The 21865-nt window shown below is 38.2% G+C and overlaps 2 protein-coding genes across 2 annotated transcripts in view; both read left to right on the top strand.

Annotated features, from left to right (window-relative positions):
• The window catches only part of CASP8AP2 (caspase 8 associated protein 2), a 42207-nt gene extending 30016 nt beyond the window's left edge, over window positions 1-12191 (top strand). Inside the window, exons 7-10 of the mRNA XM_060115392.1 lie at window positions 2383-4604; window positions 5634-8763; window positions 10059-10158; window positions 10725-12191. Coding sequence (XP_059971375.1) covers window positions 2383-4604; window positions 5634-8763; window positions 10059-10158; window positions 10725-10781 — 5509 coding nt within the window. The 3' untranslated portion in view covers window positions 10782-12191. The remainder of the gene's footprint in view (window positions 1-2382; window positions 4605-5633; window positions 8764-10058; window positions 10159-10724) is intronic.
• A 346-nt stretch (window positions 12192-12537) lies between these two features.
• On the top strand, window positions 12538-21865 carry GJA10 (gap junction protein alpha 10). Its single transcript, XM_060115395.1, is given in 7 exon segments — window positions 12538-13473; window positions 20219-20895; window positions 20898-21429; window positions 21431-21483; window positions 21486-21670; window positions 21672-21738; window positions 21741-21865. Coding segments are annotated over 6 exon segments (1623 nt in total). The 5' UTR covers window positions 12538-13473; window positions 20219-20234.

The raw sequence follows: 21865 nt of genomic DNA, 5'->3' as shown, positions 1-21865 counted from the left end.
CCGTGGCATGTGGGATCTTCCCCGACCGGGTCATGAACCCGTGTCCCCTGCATCGGCAGGTGGACTCTCAACCACTGCGCCACCAGGGAAGCCCTAGGGGTATAATGTTTGAATAGAGTGAAAATTCAGAGAAACTGGGTGAATAAATGATGTGTTATTTCATTAGATTGTTATACGTGGTTATATTGATACATTATCTAATAAATATTCTGTCAAATATTTGCACTTATTTTTATTTATTTATTTTTTTTGCGGTACGTGGGCCTCTCACTGCCATGGCCTCTCCTGTTGTGGAGCACAGGCTCCGGATGCACAGGCTCAGTGGCCATGGCTCACGGGCCCAGCCACTCCACGGCATGTGGAATCTTCCCGGACCGGGGCATGAACCCGTGTCCCCTGCATCGGCAGGCGGACTCCCAACCACTGTGCCACCAGGGAAGCCCCTGCACTTTTTATTTGTGAGCTTCAACTAGTACTCTAATGGTAAATGTTTATCATTTTGCTGAAAGTGCGTTTTTAATAGGAAAAATGGAAATATTGATATAAGATAAAAATTTTAAATTGTAAATTCTGGAAAGTGTTTAATGCGGGGGTTTATTTTAGTATATGTGCTGCCGAAGCAAGCACCGGAGGTTTATTTTAAAATAAAACTTTTGGGACTTCCCTGGTGGTCCTGTGGTTAAGACTCCATGCTTCCACTGCAGGGGCAGGGGTTCCATCCCTGGTCAGGGAACTAGGATCCCGCATGTTACATGGCGTGGCCAAATAACAACAATAACAACAACAAAAAATAAAACAAAACTTTTGATAGTATTTTATTTAGTGTGGAGTTACGTTAAATGTGTATTACGAGCTCTGTGGGCTAGAACTATCTTTTAGGACCTTACATTTTAATAAGTATGATGAATGTTACATGTGTGCGTGCTTTGTTGAATGTGAGTCCTTTGTTGGATAAATTTATTGCAGACATCTTCTCCCATTCTGTGACTTGTCTGTCACTCTCTTTATTGTCTTGTGAGGAATAAAAGTTCTAAATTTTAGTGAAATTCAATCCGTTTTTTTTTTTATGGTTAATGCTTTTTGTGTTCACATTTTCCCAGTTGTCTCAAAGGTATCTCCTCATGTTTATTTTTTTGAGTTTATTTATTAGTTTACTAGGACTGCCATAACAGAGTACTACAAACTGGGTGGCCTAAATAACAGAAATTTATTGTCTCACAGTTATGGAGGCCAGAAGTCCAAGATCAAGGTGTCAGTATGATTGATGCCTTCTGCGGGCTGTGTGATGGGTCTGTTCCAGGCCTCTCCTTGGCTTGTAGATGGTTGTCTTCTTCTGTGTCTCTTCATAAAATCTTATATATATCTCTGTCCAAATTTCCCTTTTTTATAAGGACACTAGTGATATTGGATAAGGGTCCACCTTAATGACCTCACTTTAACTTGATTATCTCCAAAGACCCTGTCTTCAAATGAGGTCACTAGTTTGAGGTACTGGGGATTAAATTTTGAGGAGACACAGTTCAGCCTGTAACAAGATCCACATAAGGTCTACACATTGCCTTAAGTTATATGTCTCCTGTGTCCTCTTGTTTTATAAAAATCTTCCCTTATTCCTGAGACTTTTAAGTTTTGATGTTCTCTACACATTTAGTACTGATCAGGCATAGATTTATGGAAATTCAGGGAAGTTATAGAAGTTCAGGAAGATGGCTATGTTATTACAAAAAGCTAAAATGAGCTATTTACATTTTATTTTTAGGAAAACTGCCAGTTTTCTAAAAACCTTAGGAGTTATTTGAAACAACAGATACACACCATTCCTCTAGGAAAGAATCACAATTCTCTATTCCTTTTTCTTTTTGCACAGTATGTAACACTTTAAGATGGCTATTGATGCTTTGGCTTTTACTATGGGGTTGTATGTGAAACAGAAAACTAGGATAGGGAGCTACGTAGAGCCGTATTTTGATCGTCTCTGTTCTCCAGCAAGATTTCACTTTCCCTTATGTTTCAGTTGGGCTAGAGTGAAGGCAAGAAAATAATGTCACTTGTTCTAAAAGAAGTGAATTTGTGGTTAGTTTGATTGTTGTGCACCTGTACTGAAGGCAATCTGAAAGACATTGGCAAGTGCTGGGATAGAACTGAGAGGTCCTCCAGGCTTTGTTTGAGCAAAGCAAATGAAAGAGAGTTCCTTATTTTAAAAACTGGCTCATTTCGTTGGAAGCTGGTAAATCTTACTACTCATTCTTTTATACAAAGTAAAATTAGTTTTTCCAGTATGTGGGCCCCCCAGTTTTAAAGTGTATCACATGTGATTAAACCTTGGATTATTAAAAAGGAATTAACTTTGTTTTTTTCGTGTTAATTTCTATTTCTCAATAGATTGTCTGAGTTTCCACATCTTCGAAATACTCATAAAACTTCAAGGACACCAGATATAGTTAAAACAAAAGGTCTTAAATCCAGATCTCTCCATTTGGATGATTGTTCAAAGACTGATCACAGAGTGAAAAGTGATGTTTCTAAAGACGTACATTATAGCACTTCACTGCCACACCTCGAAAAGGAAGGAAAATCACATTCTGAAAAAAAGGGCACTTCACATTTGCCTACATCTGTTGAAAAACACTCCACCAATGGCATTTGGTCACGTTCCCATTATCAGGTTGGTGAGGGTAGTTCCAATGAGGATCACAGAAGAGGGAGGAAAGATAGTAGACATAGCCAGTACTGCAGAGGGACTGACAGAATACGAAAAGACTTGAACACTAGCTGTGGTGATGGTGAACCGAGGAACATAGAGGCCAGTCAGAGGCTACAAGGACGTCCTGAGAAATATAGTAAAGGCGAACCAAAGGCTGAAAGCAAAAATTCAAAGTTTAAAAGTAACACAGATTTGGATTATAAAAATGAACGCAGTAGCTCTTCTTGGGAGAAAGAAAGCTCTAGAGACAGGTCACACACTCGACTAGAATCTCAAAGTGACAAAAAACTCGAAAGACAAAGTGAAAGATCACAAAATATAAATAGAAGAGAACTTAAGTCACAAGACAAAGAAGAAAGGAAAGTTGATCAAAAACCTAAGTCAGTAGTAAAAGACCAGGATCATTGGAAGAGATCTGAACGAGCATTGCTTCCTTATTCCAAGAAGGAACTAGCAAAATCTTCTCATAATTCAAGTAAATACCATCCAGAAGAGAGAAGAGACCGGGAAGATTGTAAAAGAGACAGAGCTGTAAGTAATCATAGTTTTCAAGAAGGAAGATGTCCGTCCTCTCTTTCAACCAATAGGACTCACAAACACATTGACTCCAAGGAAGTTGACGCTGTGCACCAATGGGAAAATGCACCTCTAAGGGTAGAAAGGCATAGAACTGAAGATAAGCGGAAAAGAGAACAAGAGGGCAAAGAAGAAAACAGGCATATGAGAAACGAAAAAAGAGTACCTGCAGAACATCTGCAGAAGACAAACAGAGAGACTAAGAAAACCGCTACAGATTTAAAGAAACAGAATGAGCCAAAAAATGATAATGGTGAAGTCTCTAATAATGATGTTTCTGAAGGAGTGGATAATAAAGAGCCAGCAGTTAAAGCTGCAAATGGTTCAAATGAAACACAAAACAAAGACTTAAAGTTAAGCTTTATGGAAAAATTGAACTTAACTCTTTCTCCTGCTAAAAAGCAGCCTGTTTCTCAGGACAATCAGCATAAAATAACCGATACTCCCAAATCTAGTGACATATGTGATTTGGAGTCCTTGATGCAGGCTAAAACTGTGACATGTATTCCCTCTGTCAGTGAACATATCACAGAAGAAACCAAATCAGAGTCATTGGAACCAAAGGATGCTCTTACAGCAGCATCTGAACCCAGGACTAGTGTTTCAGAAAGGAAAAGAGAAAAAGAAAATAGTTTGTTCATTAAATCTGTTGCGAATACTGTGCATTGTGATATGCCCATTTGTGGCACAGAGATTTCCTTCTCAGCATCTGTGGAAATGCAACAAACAGAATCCTTGTTTCCATCATCAACAGAAATGGAACAGACCATTAATGGTGCCCGGGCAGCAGTTCCTATGGTAATGGACACAGTACAAACAAATGTTTCTCAAAACTTTGGTTTGGAATTGGATACCAAAAGAAACGATGACTTAAATTCTTGTAGTATTTCCGAAGATACAGAAATGAAGGAGGCTTTTTCAACCAAAGTGACCAAATCCAATGAAAGCATTTTGCAGCCTTCAATTGAAGAAACTGTCATTTTGCCAACAGTCCTTTCAGAGGATGGTAAACCAAACCTTGAGCCTTCTCTTGTAGATGCACCACTGGTTGAGAGTAAGTCTTGTCACTTGGAGCCTTGCTTACCTAAAGAGACTCCAGAATCTTCACTTCAGCAGACTGAGTTAATGGACCACAGAATGGAAATTGGTGAAGCAAACTCAGTATATCATGACGATGAGAACTCGGTTATGAGCATTGACCTTAATCAGCTGAGACCTATTCCAGAAGCCATCAGTCCTCTGAATAGTCCCGTGAGACCTGTAGCAAAAGTTCTTAGACTGGAAAGCCCATCTCGAGTTCCATTATATAATAACAGTCATAAAGGTAATAGTTTATATTACCTCCTATAACTTATATTTTTGTGAGAGTGTAGAATATGTCAAGATGAATCAGTGCTTTTAATTTATTTATTGATATTTATTTTTATTTTTAAAATTTTTATTGGTGTATAGTTGATTTACAATGTTGTGTTAGTTTTAGGTGTGCAGCAAAGTGAATCAGTTATGCATATACATATATCCATTCTTTTTTTTTAGATTCTTTTCCTGTATAGGCCATTACAGAGTATTGAGTAGAGTTCCCTGTGCTGTACAGCAGGTTCTTATTAGTTATCTATTTTATATATAGTAGTGTGTTTATGTCAATCCCAGCCTTCCAATTTATTCCTCCCTGCCCTTATCCCCTGGTAACCATAAGTTTGTTTTCTGCATCTGTGACTCTACTTTTCTTTTGTAAATAAATTCATTTGTACCCTTTTTTTTTTAGATTCCACATATAAGTGATATCATATGATATTTGTCTTTCTGTGTCTGACTTAACTTCACTCGGTATGACAATCTCTAGGTCCATCCATGTTGCTGCAAATGGCATTATTTTGTTAGTGCTTTTTATTTGAGAATTATTATTCAGACCTTTGTTGTTACCTAGAAATGTACATTGAGCCTTTAGTCTAGATTTAGGTAATTCTTACTTATACAACAAAAGGGAATGGTAGAACAGATTGTTTCAAATACTCCTTGCTTGCTTTCAGGTATATTTTTGTTGTCCAAAAGCCATCATCAAATGGCATAGAGTAGGTGATGCTGCTAACCTCAAGTAAAGAAACCTGAACAGTTGGTTGCTGGTTATCCAAATGACCAAATTCTATACTATCACTATTGTCAGGCACTTTCTGAGACCAGTAAAGACCAATGACATGAGTAAGTGTTAGAGTAATATAGTGTAAATAGTGTAAAAGCTATTAAAATAATAAATTGCCTCAACATTTAATTTTTTGTTATATTTAGTATGGAAATGTTAAATGACAAAAGACTCGGTAGTCATGTGACTATAATATGCTTTTTTCTTCCACAGATGTGTTTCCACCAAATTTAGCTCATTCTACCTCCAAGAGTCAGTCTGATCTCAATAAGGAAAATCAAAAGCCAATTTGCAAATCTGACAAATTTACAGAAGCAGACTCCCACAAGAATTCATCTTTAGATGAATTAGAAGAAGGAGAAATTATAAGCGACAGTGAAAAATCTGAACCACAAAAACGTTTTGACAAAAGTACCAACCCAAGAGCTTCTGCTGAAGTGCAGAACACAAAAACTAGCCCAGGAAGTAGGAAAAGCACTGTGCATTTGGATAAAGACAATAGGAAGATATCTTCTATAAAAATCCATCAGACCAAAAGCAAATGGAATAAAAGACGAACTGAATCTAGCAGATCTTCAAAAGCAGAGAAGAAAGATAGGTCAGTGAGCACTTCCAGCCTGGAAAAAATAGTTCCAATTACTGCTTCACCCTCTTCTGTCCGAGAGGTTGTGCACATGTTACGAATGATAAGAAAACACGTAAGGAAAAATTATATGAAATTCAAGGTCAAATTTTCATTAATACAGTTTCATAGGATTATTGAGTCAGCAATTTTGAGTTTTACATCACTAATTAAACACCTTGACTTTTCCAAAATCTCTAAGTCAGTGACTACTTTACAGAAGAATCTCTGTGATGTTGTAGAATCCAAACTTAAGCAAGTTAAAAAGAATGGCATTGTGGATCGTTTATTTGAACAGCAGCTACCAGATATGAAAAAAAAATTGTGGAAATTTGTAGATGAACAACTTGATCATTTGTTTACAAAGCTTAAGAAAATCTTAGTAAAGTTTTGTGACTCCATACACATTGGCAGTGACAGTGACGAAGGAAAACTTGAAAAGATAAATAAAGAGAAAGCACAATATTCAAATTGTCAGAAGGGGAATGTAGGCAGCTCCAGCAAAGGAACGTTGAAGGAGAAATCCCCCAAATCAGAAGATTCTGGTTACTCTAAGTCTTTAGTACGTTGTAAAAAATCTGAGGAAAAACATCAAGAGCAAAATAATTCCAGTATTAACACAGTAAAGCACAACATTAAAAAAAGTACTAACACTTGCTTTGGTAATATTAAGAGCTCTCAATTTGAAGAGGCTTCCTTGGAACCAAACTGCCCGAGCACCCCAAAGGCAGGAAAAATGGAAGGTAGCACCATAGAGGACACACAGGCATCCCAGCATGCTGCTTTGAAGCCAGAACGCAGTTTTGAGATTCTTACTGAGCAGCAAGCATCTAGCCTTACTTTTAATTTAGTGAGTGATGCACAGATGGGAGAGATATTTAAAAGTTTGTTGCAAGGTTCTGATCTTTTGGACAACAGTGTTAACTGTCACGAGAAAAGTGAGTGGGAGTTAAAGACACCAGAGAAACAGATGCCAGAGACTGTTAAATGTGAATCTCTACCAGTTTGTACAACGGAAGAGCTCGTTTCAGGGGTGGTTTCTCCCTGTCCTAAGGTGATTAGTGATGATAATTGGTCATTATTGTCATCTGAGAAAGGTCCGTCTCTGTCTTCAGGGCTTTCATTGCCAGTTCATCCTGATGTGTTGGATGAAAGTTGTATGTTTGAAGTGTCCACTAACATAGCTTTAAGTAAAGATAATGTATGTAGTTCAGAAAAGAGCAAGCCCTGTGTTTCCTCCATACTTCTTGAAGATCTAGCAGTCTCTTTAACAGTACCATCACCTCTGAAGTCAGATGGTCATCTCAGTTTCTTAAAGTCAGATGTTTTGTCTAATTCAACGCCCGAAGAAGTTATTAGTGCCCATTTTAGTGAAGATGCCTTGCTTGAGGAAGAGGATGCATCTGAACAGGACATTCATTTAGCCCTGGAGTCCGATAATTCAAGCAGTAAATCAAGTTGTTCTTCCTCATGGACAAGCCGGTCTATTGCTCCAGGCTTTCAGTACCACCCTAATCTACCCATGCACGCTGTCATAATGGAAAAGTCCAATGATCATTTCATTGTGAAAATACGCCGTGCGGCACCATCTACCTCCCCTAGTCATAAACAGAATATGGTGGCTGATGAATCTTTGCCAAGAGTGGAAAAGGAAGCTGATGAAGCAGTGGAGAAAAAATATATTTCATGTCAGTACAGAGTTTTTAAATCTGTGGAGGAATTGAAAATTTCCAGTAAAAATGTTGATAGCAGTACATCAGTTCATGAAGAACAGGACTGTATGATACAAACAGAGGTTCCCGATATATATGAATTTCTTAAAGATGCTTCAGGTAAAGTAGTTCATAGTACTGAAGTAGCTGAAGAATGTTTCAAGTTGCATCAAGTATGGGAACCAAAAGTACCTGAAAGCGTTGAAGAAATGCCTCCAATGGAAGAAATTCCACATTCTGTCGAGGATCATCTTCCAAACACATATATAGACCTCACAAAAGATCCAGTCACCGAGACCAAAAAGTTGGGGGAATTCGTAGAAGTAACAGTTTTAAATATTGAGCAGTTGGGATGTTCTGGAAGCAGTGTGGATCAAAATGTTCCAGTATTAGACAATATGCAGCCTGATACTGTAGATGCTTTTATTGATTTGACACAAGATGTTTCAAGTGACAGTAAAAATGAAGATAACTGTCCTGCTTTAGCTGTTGAAGACTTGGGGTGTCAGGTGATATGTGTAGATGAAGATAACTCAAAGGAAGAAAAGGTGCAAGTGGCAAACAGGCCTTTAAAATGCGTTGTTGAGGAAGCCTGTATCGATTTAACCTCGGAATTTCCCAGTTCGGGTGAAGTGAAAAAGGTTGATTTAAAATCAGAGTTGGCATCAAATTCTGATAGTTCAGAGTTGCCTGGGGCTTTGGATAATGCTCACAAAAAGAGGAAAAATCTTTCTGATCTAAATCCTTCTCAGAAAAAACAGAGAAAGGAAGCAGACTTAACTGGCAGGGAAAAGACCAAGAAAATTACCCAAGATTCTGGTGAGAATGGTGATGCTCACCGAAAGAAAGCCAGTAAGAAAAAGGCCCCTGTAGTAACTAAAGATCCCTCGTCGTTAAAGGAAAGCCCAGGGACTAAGGATGCATCAGCAGCATCTGCCACTTCTCTTACAAGCCTTTCTGCAAAGAATGTTATTAAAAAGAAGGGAGAAATTATAGTTTCGTGGACAAGGTAAGAATCTAATGAGACTAGTAAATCACCAGGAAATTTTGAGATACCAGAAATCTGTTCTGTCATGTCATCATTTTATCCCATCTTAAAATAGGGAAAGTGATGGCTTACTTCAGAAGTGGCCAAAGTTGGTAGAAGATACATTCTAGGATACAACCCAGCTGTACTGTAGAACAGTCTAGAGCAGTGGCTCTTTTTTTTTTTTTTTTCCCAGTATGCGGGCCTCTCACTGTTGTGGCCTCCCCCGTTGCGGAGCACAGGCTCCGGACGCGCAGGCTCAGCGGCCATGGCTCACGGGCCCAGCCGCTCCGCGGCATATGGGATCCTCCCAGACCGGGGCACGAACCCGTATCCCCTGCATCGGCAGGCGGACTCTCAACCACTTGCGCCACCAGGGAGGCCCTAGAGCAGTGGCTCTTAACCAGCGATGGGTACTAGCACCGTGGACAGAACTTTTCATTATGTTTTTAACGTCGCTTTTCAGTGAAAAAGAAAAATTCTTTCATTTGTAAGGAGCCTGGTATACGCACATTTTAGAAAGGAGGAATGACAGGTGGTGAATAGGACAGAAAGTGTGGGTGTTTGTAATTTGAGTTTCCCCCCAAAATTAGAAGCTTCAAAAACAGGTTGTACTTTTGACTTTTATGTGAGATTTTTAAGAAATGCGGGTTGAAAGACCCCATTTCGGATGTCAGGGTGACTACAGCTGGGAACCATTGAACCAGAGGTGCATGCTCTCTAGACCGGCTGGAGTGCATAATGAGAGAGACTGAATTATGTTGAAATTGGTGATCAAGTTTGTTTAAGACCTCAGTCCTCTATGCCTTCATGTCAGGTAACCTGCAGATGGTAATAAAATCTCAGAGACTGTAATAACACACATTGGTTCAGACCATGTAGAAAAAGCAGAGGTCTGGGCATTAGAAGATCTGGCCTCTGTGTTACTTTTTGGTTCTTCTCGCTTATCAAGTCTGTGATCACATTTGGGCCCTAATTTTTAAAGTACTATACACACTACCGGTAGAATTTTTAAAAATCTCTTATTTTGTCATTAGAGACATGCATTAGTATTTGTTTTAGAAAATTTGGGAAATATGTATGAAGTCAAAGATTAAAATCATCCATAATCTTATCTCAGAGATAACCATTGTCCATATTTTAGTATATATACTTGTTCTTTTTTTATGGGTTTTAATAAAAATGTCAACTCTTATTGGTAGATAGTAAGGCAGTGGAATTTTTGTTACCTTTCTGTTCGAACTTACAAAAGTTAAATAACATTTTTCCCCCTTCAGAAATGATGACCGGGAAATTTTACTGGAGTGTCAGAAAAAAGGGCCATCGTTGAAAACATTTTCTCATTTAGCTGCCAAGTTGAATAAAAATCCATATCAGGTAACTACCCCAGTTTTACATCTCTAATGTTTCACAGATGTTACTACTCTAAATATTTAGATTTGATTTTTAATGTGTTTAAAATATATAGCTATTTGTTAGCCAACTTCTTTAAAAGTATGGCTCTTTGGAGAATTCCCCAGTGTTCCAGTAGTTAGGACTACATGCTTTCACTGCCGAGAGCATGGGTTCAATCCCTGGTCGGGAACTAAGATCCCACAAGCTGCGTGGTGCAGCCAAAAAAAAAAAAAAAGACTGTTAAAAACTTGGTGATCGTGGAAGAATTTTGAAACAATCCAAATTCTTTATTCTGTTGTTTTGCCATTTACTTATTTGATCTCGAGCAATTTTGTAATGATATTTGCTTGTTTAAGAAAGTTTGATATTGAAAAGTTAAACTAGCAATTACCTTTATTATGAAGATATTTTGTTTTTCTAACTATTACTTTACCTTTATAAGTAAGGGTAACTTTCTCTGTCTTTAGATGGTTTGTGAAAATATTCATCAAAGATAAAAAAAAAATTATTGAGATATTTATAATTAACCCTCATTTAAAATTTTTCAGGTCTCAGAAAGATTCCAGCAGCTAATGAAGCTCTTTGAAAAGTCAAAATGCAGGTAGTTAATGGTTACACTACCGGAGGCTAGTAAAGTAAATGTTTGACACTGTACCTGTGCAATTAATGGCCTGTTAGTCATTGAAGATGTGAGTGGTGGGTGAGAGACATCCAGTTGAGTTCCTGTTTCAGTCACAGGTTGGAGAATGGTTGCTCGTTCAGGCTTCTAAGGCACCTCATCCACAGGGACGTGGTCAGTGAAGCCTGCTGCAGTTCAGATCAGCATCTCTCCTCAGCCTTCTGAGTGTTGATGAGTCTAAAGTGGGGAGAAATCCATTTGATGATTGATAATAAATTTTTATTGATGAAGAAGAACAAAACATTCTTGAGGGAATTCCCTGGTGGCCCAGCGGTTAGGACTCTGTGTTTCCACTCCCAGGGGCCTGGGTTCTGTCCCTGGTCGGGGAACTAAGATCTTGTGTGCTGCATGGCTCAGCCAAAAAAAGGAAAGAAAACATTCTTGAATAGCATTATATTTCATAGCCAGTGAAATCTGTGCAGTCATTGTAATTTGACATTTTTTACATTTTTAATTAGGAGTGCTAAAATGCTTTAAAATACAAAACATACATTTATAAACATGAAGTCCATTGTCATCTGAAGAGGTGACATGATTTACCATGTTACATTATTAATAATGTTCACAGACATGTTTCTTTAGGCCATTCTTATACGGGTTTATTAAGGCAATAATGTTTATCAGGTGTTTCCTATAAGACCTGAGCCAATTGCTTAAATATTTTGGACTTTTATGTAAGGAAAATTATAAAGATATTTAACATATCACTATTTTTCAGTTGATTTGTAGTCATAATTATTTGAATCCAGAATGCCCAACTTTAAATGAAACTAACTCTGAAGAAGAACCATATTTGGACATTGATCTCATTGTGAAGGGTTCTGAATACTTTTGAGTTATAAAAATCTGTTTCTAAACCCAGTGTAAATTCCTGTCTTTAGATCATCTGTTAATTTCAGTATCCCGTCAAAGCAACTAGTTTGTTAATGAAATCTTCAAAAGGTATTTAGTAGTGTACTCTGACATTAAAATTCTGTTTATATAATTCAGAATGTAAGATTGAATAATGAGGAATTTGAAGAAAAAGCTTATTATAAAGAACCTTTAAACAATAGTCTGATGCAAAAATGGCCTGGTTTTTTTCAGATTCACTATGCTGTAAATTTTTCACTGCCTTTAGAAAATTAAACTGAGGTTTTTTTTGTTTTATTTGAACGTTATCTTAAAATATGACTTCCGTTCTCTTGTTGAAGATAATGTTCCCTTCATAAACGAACTAACTTGTATCTGGAAATGACACTTATTAGTTTGAATTTTCCAAATTCCATTACAAATCTACAATCTTTTAATGGATTTGGTACTTGAGATTTTATTTGCTTGCATGATAGCACAAATAGTGGGTTATTTCATTCCTAGTTTTTTTAAAATTTAATTTAATTTATTTTTTATACAGCAGGTTCTTATTAGTTATCTATTTTATACATATTAGTGTATATATGTCAATCCCAATCCCTAGTTTGTTTCTTAACTGATTTTTTTTTCCTTCAGGTACTATAGTCTCATTACATTCTTATCAAAATCAGAGTGTAATGATAAAGTTACCAAACTGAGTCTGTAAAAAGCTAGTTCTTTAACTACCAATATTTATTATCTAAGTCGAACTCATTTAAAAGAACAACACTTTATGAGATGGTCATATCAGAAAAATAGAATCATAACTTTAGCATTTTCTTACATTACAGATAAGTTGCTGAATTCCTTGGAGTCTTAATTGATATTGCAAACTACACAGAAGCTTGGAATTCTTCATGTTTTTAATGGGGAAGGAGAGGGCAGTTTTATGACATTTGATTACCAGATAATAATCTGCATTTGTCATAACTTGCTGACTCTTAATCTCAAGCCAGCATGTTCACCTTGCTCCTGACATCAGTCTGATTTGCTTACCTGTTATTGGTCACGATATTTATTTTTAAACAGGTTAGAACTTGTTATTAAGATAAAAGCAACAACAAAACAGTATTGAAACCTTAGTTTTGATATTTCAAAGAAATGACTTGCTTTTCTAGATTTTTAAAAATAGTTTTGTAGAATTTTAAGCTTAACCATTATTTAGTTTGTTTCATCCATTTTTATTTGCTTTTCTAATTGCCTGTCCTCATTTTGATAAATTGTAAAATAATTTAAATAGTGTATCTGTAAGTATGTATAATTATAATGATGTAAAATACTTTGTGTGTGTGTGTGTGTGTGTATGTTTGGGTGTATACACACACATAAATGGCTGTACCTAGCCAAGGACTTTTTTATTTGTATAAAACTTTTTATATAAAGTTTGCTTTCTTTACCAGTAATGTATAAATAAAACCATGTGAAGTTCTGTTATATTTTGATTAGAATGTTTCTTTTAGTGTGCTTAGATAATAAGTGAAACAACAAAAAAGGTTAAACTCCCAGAGGACATGGGGGCTATTTTGAAGTGGTTCTTGGTTAGGGTGTGGCTGACTGAATGCGTGGCTGGCTGAATGTGTTGGAGCAGATTAATTGGAGAAAACCAGTTGCCTTTGCCTGCTTTCTCACAGCAGGTAATGGTACAGTGAACAGTGCTGCCGGTGTCCTCACAGACAAAATCAGGGCAGCACAAAAACTCCTTTGGGGTGAAGATCTGGGAAAAACAGGTAAGGATCAACTAGCTATGCATTATTTATTCATCCCTCCCCCTTTCAGACTGGTGGTACTGATGGGTTACAGTCTAGGCTTTGGACTCTATGACGTGACTTGAGGAAATTGCCATTTCTCCCACAGTGTCCAGTATCTGCAGGAGAAGCTGTGACCTGAAGGATTACCTGGTAGATAACAAACTGAAATAATGAACCGCGGTTTTGTAGTGCTGGGGCTGCCTAGAGGGCTGGCCCTCAGCCCTTCCCCAGTGCATTCTATCACTCAGAACCCTTACCACCAGGTGAATGAGTTCACGAGCCAAAGTAAAGTAGCAACTAAGAGATACCACTTGTTTAAAAGAAAATAAACAGGATTACATAAGACCATAACAATCTAAGATAAAGCCAATAAACGCTAAAAGGAAAAAGAAGATTTTGGCAGTGTGGTACAAGAATCAGAACTAACCACGTAGAAATATTAAAAATATAATATTTAAAATAAATGTAATAAAATGGAATGAAAATACAGTGGCTACAGCTGATGCATGAATTAGTGAGTTGAAAAGTTGGATTGAGAAACTCTTCCAGAAGGCAACAAGAAAAGGATAAATAGAAAATAAATGCAGATGGAAGTGGGATGAAGAACAGAAATAGATGTGCCACCATTCAAGTAACAAATGAGGTCAGAAGAAGAAAAAATTTGAAGATTGAGAGGGCCATAGAGTGCCAAACAAGAAAGAAGAAAGTACCCACATCTAGACACATACTGAAATTCGGAGTATCGAGGATAATGAGAAAAATCTAAAGGCTTTTAAACAGTCAATCCTTGTATAAAGGAACAAGAATCATATTGACCTTTCTCTTCAGAAGAGCAATGCTGGCTGTGAGGAAACAGTATTTTTAAGGTACTGGACCTAAAATTTTATATCCATTTAAATTGTTATTCAGATGTGAGGGTTTAATAAAAAACATTAATATTCATCACTCAAAGATCCGCACTGTAAACATTTTTGGAGAGAATACTCAACAAAAAACAAGTGCAGGAAATATTTCAAGAACTAGGGGTGAGTGATCAGATACCTTGGTAAAGTGTGTACAGGCTGACCTCAGCCATACTGCAGGTTTGGTTCCAGACCACTGCAATAAGGCAAATATTGCAATAAAGCAAGTCACGAAGTTTTTGGTTTCCACTTCTGCCCATAGGAGTTTATATCACTAGGTGTGAACAAGGTGGCATGGTGAATATGGGCACCATTGACTAGCCTAAAGGCAGTGCTAGTGAAGCTCTCACCCTGTGTGCATCTTTCTCTATCCTGAGACATTTATTCTCTCTAGGCTTTCTGTTCCCTTCTGTTTCTCTGAGTGTGTTTTGGGTCTCCTAGTGACTCCATAGATTCAGCATAACTTTCGGTGAGAGTAAAAGTAGGAACTTAAAAAAAAAAAAACTTGTCTATGGAAGTGGTTCTCAGCCTTGAGTGTGCTGAGTTTTGCTCAGCCTTCGGGCCGGTTGGAATGAGGCAGTGGGTGTCTTTCCCACAGCTGTGTAGTGCTAATATTACTTACCTCATCAATAACTTCCAATTATTACTGTGAGGTTATGGAGAGTTGCCCACTGTGTGCCTCTGTCTTAAAGATATTCACCTACTTGCTAAAAGTCTTCAAGAGTGAAGTGGTAAGATCGATTCACCTGCTGAAGACTTTAAAAAATCAGATATATGGTTCCATTTATTGTTTATTTTCTAGTTTACACATTTATTTTCTTGAATAGGTAATACATTCACTGTTCAGTGAACCATATAAAAGTATCCATGTCACCTCTTCTCCAGTCACTGGGTTACCTTTCCTTGAGTCAACTAATATTAGGGGTTATTCTACGTACGCTTCTGAGTTGTTCTTTGCATAAATGTATGATTTTAATGTTTTGGCTCTGGTAAAATGCATTAAAGGTATTAATTACTTTGCAGCTGACTTTTAGGATTAAGTGTCAAGGGCTTTCTTGGACAATGTACCTAATACTACACAGATACACATATTAATACATCGTGTGTTTTCACCTCTACTTAATTCTGACAGTTTGTATTTGAGGCTAGTGTGCTGGGGTAGTGGAAATTTAACCTCTTTACCTGTCTACCTTTCATTATCATCCATTTCTTAAAATTAAATATATGAAAATAGAATAGGCAGATGATACTTATGAAGTGTCGGTAACTTTATGCACTTTCTATATTTTATATGGAAAAGAGCAGGTTTAGAAATGTGCCTCGGAGCTGTGTTCTAGGGACACCCTTGCTGTCAACCCCTCTAAGGTGGCAGTTAGATAGTGTACTTGAGATGTGACTAATGTAAGATGCTACAAGGCTGGGAGTTAGGAGATCTGGTCTCTGTCTGCATTGGGCAAATCATTTGACCTCTCTGAATTAAAACACTTTACAAAAATTTGATCTAGGTTTCTAAGGTTCTTACATTCTCTACTGGAAAAGAAAATTTTCCTGAGCTGCCTGTTTCAGCCTAATAGAATATTGCTAGAACACATAACCTACAGACAGGCACAGCCCCCTCTTGGTGGTCTGAAAATGCTTAATTTCTTTTTGAGCTATTTCTCCTTTCAGCCTGGCATGATTTGCAAGAGCACTTTGGGTTTGACTGTCACTCTGTTATTATTTGTTCCCATTTGGTGAGGCCAGACTCAACCCAGGCAGCTGTTGATGAAATTGGACGTGACCCATTGATCTGCGACATCAATTCCCAGAGCAATCAATTGACTGAAAGAAATGCACCCAAACTCAAATCACCATTATCATCCACAAACGAAAAAGGAAAATTCTCATTTGTTTCACCTTTCATTTCCAAATAGGATATACTAGGAGGGGCTCCAGCTTCGTGCCAATTAGAAAAAAATATGGCAAGAGAATTAAAAAGCACCAAAGGACATCTTGACCTCAGGGGAGGACTAGGTTAGACTCCATTGATCTAAATTACTGAGATTATTCTGCATTGGTCCCCACAGCCAGTGGGTCAGAGCCTTTACATCTGCAACCAGCAGTATTTCCACTAATTAGCCACACATGGTCCACCTTGAAGGTTCTTTGAGCCCAGTCATTAATTTTTTATCCACTCCTAAGGTAAGTTGTGAATATATGGTATCTCTTGTTTATGAGAACTACAGAAACCCCTGTGCGGATACAAAGATAATATTTGAAATAAAATTCAGGAAGGGAGCACTGACTTTTTGCACAGGAGATGCTAAATTAGTATTTGATAATAAAAGAAAATTCAAGAATATTTCTTGGACCTGTAGTTATTTAATAGTAAAAAAAACAGTTATTTTTAGGAAACATAGGAATGCTTGTCTAAAGGATCTTGCTCTTGTATGCTAATATGCATGATTGTATTTCTGTTTCATGTATTTCTGTTTTTCAGTGTTCCTTTTCTTGCTATTTAAAAATTATAATTTCCTAGTTTTAAAGCGAGAGTGGCAAAAGGAAGCATTGAATAGTTTAGGATTTCTAAACGGAGAATAAGTTGATAAAATGAGCTAGCTTTTTCACCTTGGGGTTTTTTACAGAAAATAGAAGCTCTAGCTTTTTTTTAAGTGCTAAAGGAGTTCTTTTTTTAAATAAAGAATAATGGCCAATTTTAAAGGAATAATTATGGGAAAGGACCTAAACTCTTTAAGAGAGGATAGAGCTTAGTAAGTTATTGCTTCTGTTAATGAGGCAGAAGTCCACCATTTTTAAATCTAATTTTTTATTTGCATGTGCTAGATATGACTACATTTTAAATTTTTGAATGACAATTCACAAGTATATAGAGTAAAAAAAGCCTCCTTAATACCTCTTCCAAACTCTGACAGGTACCTACTACTTTAAAATTTTTATTTAAAATATTGTTTATACATATGTATGTACATACGGCTATAAATTTACATAAATGTATATATTAGATAAAAATCAGTCATGCTTTCTTGGAAGAGTCTTTTTCCTTTTTCTTTTTTGCCTCTCCCTTTAAGCTCCCCCTTCCACCCTCATGTTCTCCTACAGACCTCCAGTAACCTGTATGAACTTCCTCGTGTGTGCCCTTCTGTATTTTTTCTCCATACTTCTATAGCCACATACACATACATTTCCTATACATATGCATACACATATATGTATATTTATAGGATTTTGTTTTACTCAGTGGTCTGTGGATGAATTAATTTGGGGAGAATTGTTGTCTTTATAAATTTTGAGTTTTCTAATCCCTGAGCATGGTATATCCCACCATTAAATTTATTTATTTAAATAGCGGTATGTGTATTTAGCATTGTCAGCTATTCTCTTCTTGAAACTGTCCTGCTTTGGTTTCGGTGACATTGCCCTTAATGGTTTTCCCCCTCTTTCTCTTTGGCCATTTCTCATTTTCACCTGTAGACTTTTTTTCCCTGTGCTATTTTTCAAGGTTTTGTCATTGGCTTACTTTTTCTTCTTTTTTTTTTTTTTTTTTTTTTTTTTTCTTTTTGCGGTATGTGGGCCTCTCACTGTTGTGGCCTCTCCCGTTGCGGAGCACAGGCTCTGGATGCGCAGGCCCAGCGGCCATGGCTCACGGGCCCAGCCGCTCCGCGGCATATGGGATCCTCCCAGACCGGGGCACGAACCCGTATCCCCTGCATCGGCAGGCGGACTCTTAACCACTGCGCCACCAGGGAGGCCCTTACTTTTTCTTCTTGTCCCTAAGTAGTCTCTACCTATTCAATGATTATTCACAAATGTTTATTTATCTCTAATTTGCAACTTTTGTTGTTGTTGCCTTCTGGACATCTCCACTTTTGCCATTCAGTTTTGTTGGGTAAAATCTGTAAGTTTTTTCCGATTATAATTTCTGGCATTAGTTGGCTTAAAAAGCCGCCTTCTACTTCAAGATTATAAAATATGTTTTTACATTTTACTTTAACACTTTTATAGTTTGGTTTTTACATTTAATACTTGTATTCCATCTGGAATTTATTTTTGTGTTTGGAGATAAATAGGGAAAATATAACAGTTCCATGTTTTTATCTCTTGTATTTTTTTTTTTTTTTTTTTTTTTTTTTTTTTTGCTGTACGCGGGCCTCTCACTGTTGTGGCCTCCCCCGTTGCGGAGCACAGGCTCCGGACGCGCAGGCTCAGCGGCCATGGCTCACGGGCCCAGCCGCTCCGCGGCATATGGGATCCTCCCAGACCGGGGAACGAACCCGTATCCCCTGCATCGGCAGGCGGACTCTCAACCACTTGCGCCACCAGGGAGGCCCAATCTCTTGTATTTTTGAGTTGATATTCATTTTTTTTTTTTTTTTTTTCCATTTTATACGTTACTGGGCATCCTTGGTGACTAAGTACTGTGAGGGCTGGACCAGGTATATCTTCATTGTTGAATTCCCTGGCATCTAGCACAATGCCTATGTGATAGTAACATTTTAGTAAACATTGTTGAATGAATGAATTGTGGTAGGAGAGAATTGTTTCATTATCTGTTTTAACTTAATAACACTTATCCTGTTTTTTTTTCTATGTCTTTCATACGTGGAAGTCTTCCACATCTTAGAAGCCTTTAAGCTCTCAAATATTTTAACCTCATTGAACCTTGAAAAACGTTTGTTTTTTTCAGGGTAAACCAAGTAACCTATTCATATCAGCTATGCCTTGATTCTTTCCCAGCACCCAAGCTTGCTAGAGAAGCAGTTTATATTTACTTTTCTTGGGGGTTTTTTTGTTTGTTTTTGTTTGATTTGAATTTTACTTATTTTTTATACAGCAGGTCCTTATTTGTTACCTATTTTATACATATTAGTGTATACATGTCAATCCCAATCTCCCAGTTCATCCCACCACCACCACCACCCACCTTTCTTCTAAGTCAGCAGAGCTTCTGTGAAAACCTGCTGTTCAAGATGTGGCTTTGTAGATGTCATCACATGTCATTGCTGGTACTGTGTCTGAGCCTGCTTAATCATTACTGCCACCCTGTGCCAGGTCCTGAGGGTTTATTTGGCTGAGTTCTGTTGTCTTTACTTGCACTTTCAGTCTTGCGGTGGGAGCCATCGATGATACATAATGAGGATCTATTTTGTTTTTCTGTTGATGATTTTTCCAGTGATAGAGTCAAGGAACTGAGTTTTAAAAAGAAAAGACAATTCAATCCACTATTATTTATTGATACCTTAGTGTGCCAGACCAAAATGAAATAGAAAGTGTCCCTATGTGCAAAAAGAGTACCTTTTCAGGAAAGGTAACATAAGACAACTATCACAAAACTAATTTGGGGCACAGTACCAAGTGAGTGGTCTAAACACTAGTGTTGTGTGAATTTAGGAATGGGAAAAACCACTCTGACTTGGGATGGCTGGGGAAAACTTCCTGGAGGAGTTGAGACTTATTTAAGATCATGTAAGATGTATGGTAAATACGGCTCCTCATATGTTAGAAAAATGAGCAAAATTGTGGAATGGAATGCATTGTACAAATATGATGGCCAATGAGTATACCAGAATGACAGTCAACTTTGTGTAGGAGAGAAGAGGACAGGAAGGGAATTGGGTCAGATTGGGGAGGGTCGTTAGTGTTTTTCCCAAAACATATTCCTTAGAAATACCCTGTTTCAGCAAGCATAGGCCATAAATAGTAGAGCTGGAAAATCCTTTGTAGTTTTGTGGACACGAAGAGAGGACCTGCTGTATTGATGAGCTCGTTGTCTATATATTACATCCATGGATGCTATTAACCTCAGTGTTTTCTGTATATTTCAGACATTAGTCCCTTACCATGGGGGATTGGAATTTATTGGGTGGCATCCTAGAGGAAGTTCACTCCCACTCAACCATGGTGGGGAAAATCTGGCTGACCATCCTCTTCGTTTTCCGGATGCTGATACTTGGTGTAGCTGCTGAAGATGTCTGGGATGATGAACAGTCAGCATTTGCCTGCAACACCCAGCAGCCAGGTTGCAACACTGTCTGTTACGATGATGCTTTCCCTATCTCTTTGATCAGGTTCTGGGTTTTACAGATCATCTTTGTGTCTTCTCCCTCTCTGGTATATATGGGCCATGCACTTTATAGCCTCAGGGCCTTTGAAAAGGAGAGGCAGAGGAAAGAGTCACAGCTTAGAGCCCAGATGGAGAATCCAGAGCTTGAATTGGAGGAGCAGCAAAACATAGATAGAGAACTGAGGAAGTTGGAGGAGCAGAAGGAGATCCCAAAAGTCCCTCTGAAAGGATGTCTTCTGCGTACTTACGTCTTACACATCTTGACCAGATCTGTGCTGGAAGTAGGGTTCATGATAGGCCAGTATATTCTCAATGGGTTTCAAATGCATCCCCTTTACAAGTGTACTCAACCTCCTTGCCCCAATGCAGTGGATTGCTTTGTGTCCAGGCCCACAGAGAAGACCATTTTCATGCTCTTTATGCACAGCATTGCAGCCATCTTTTGTTCCTCAACGTACTGTAAATATTTCATCTGGGGGTCAGGAAAATCATGAGGGCACTTTATGACAAATCCAGCAGTGAGGGCATTGAGGACGAAAGGGGACCTCCATTTCATCTGAAAAAATATTCCGCGGCCCAGCAGTTTATGAATTGCTCTCCCTTCCCTGAAGGAGTCTCTCTACTTCAAGCCAGCAATCAACAGCAAGTCTTCCGAGTCAACGTGCCGAATTCTAAAACCATGTGGCAAATCCCACAGCCCGGGCAACTTGAGGTAGACCCTTGCTGTAGTAAGAAAGACTGGGCTGAGGGGGATCAGCACAGAGGACAGCTCCATGTCCACAGCCCGTGTCCCTGGGACGATAGTGCTAGAATTCAGCACTCGGGACAGCAACCAGACCGTTCTTCCTTTGGCTTGCAGACTACAACGCCCCAGTCCTGGCTGGGTACAATGATGGCTCCTAGACATTGTCCATCACGTACAACAGGACCCTGGGAGCAATCCCAGGACCTGCAACCCTCAGGGGAGCCTCTCAGATCTACACAGTCACTGCAGACACAGCGATGGCAGCATGAGAGAGAGCAGAGTCCAGACAGACCTTGCACGGGCAGTCGCAAGGCCAGCTTTCCGTCCAGATTGCTGTCTGAAATGGGATAGCTGTACAGTGACTCAATAAGCTCCAGTTCTCAAAATAGCTCTTGCCTGGGCTTTCCGCACCGGGAAAACAGCCCCTCACTTCTGCCTTCAGCCACTGGGCACAGAACATCAATGGTAAGTAAAGACAGACAGTCTGACTGATCATGGAATTTCACAAGAGGTGTTCCACTTTGGTTCCTTCTTAGCCTTCTGTTTCCTCCTCCTTTGTGTATATATGTGTGTGTTGAGAGAGTGGGAAATGAGGAGAGAGAGGTTAATTTATGGAGAGTTAAATTCATTCATTTAACACATTCAGTTGAATTTAATTCGTAA

This window comes from Mesoplodon densirostris, chromosome 12 (genome assembly GCF_025265405.1).
Source record: "Mesoplodon densirostris isolate mMesDen1 chromosome 12, mMesDen1 primary haplotype, whole genome shotgun sequence".
NCBI classification, from domain to species: Eukaryota; Metazoa; Chordata; class Mammalia; order Artiodactyla; family Ziphiidae; genus Mesoplodon; species Mesoplodon densirostris.
Note: the sequence above shows the minus strand (reverse complement) of the source record. Positions and strands in the feature narration are given on the sequence as shown.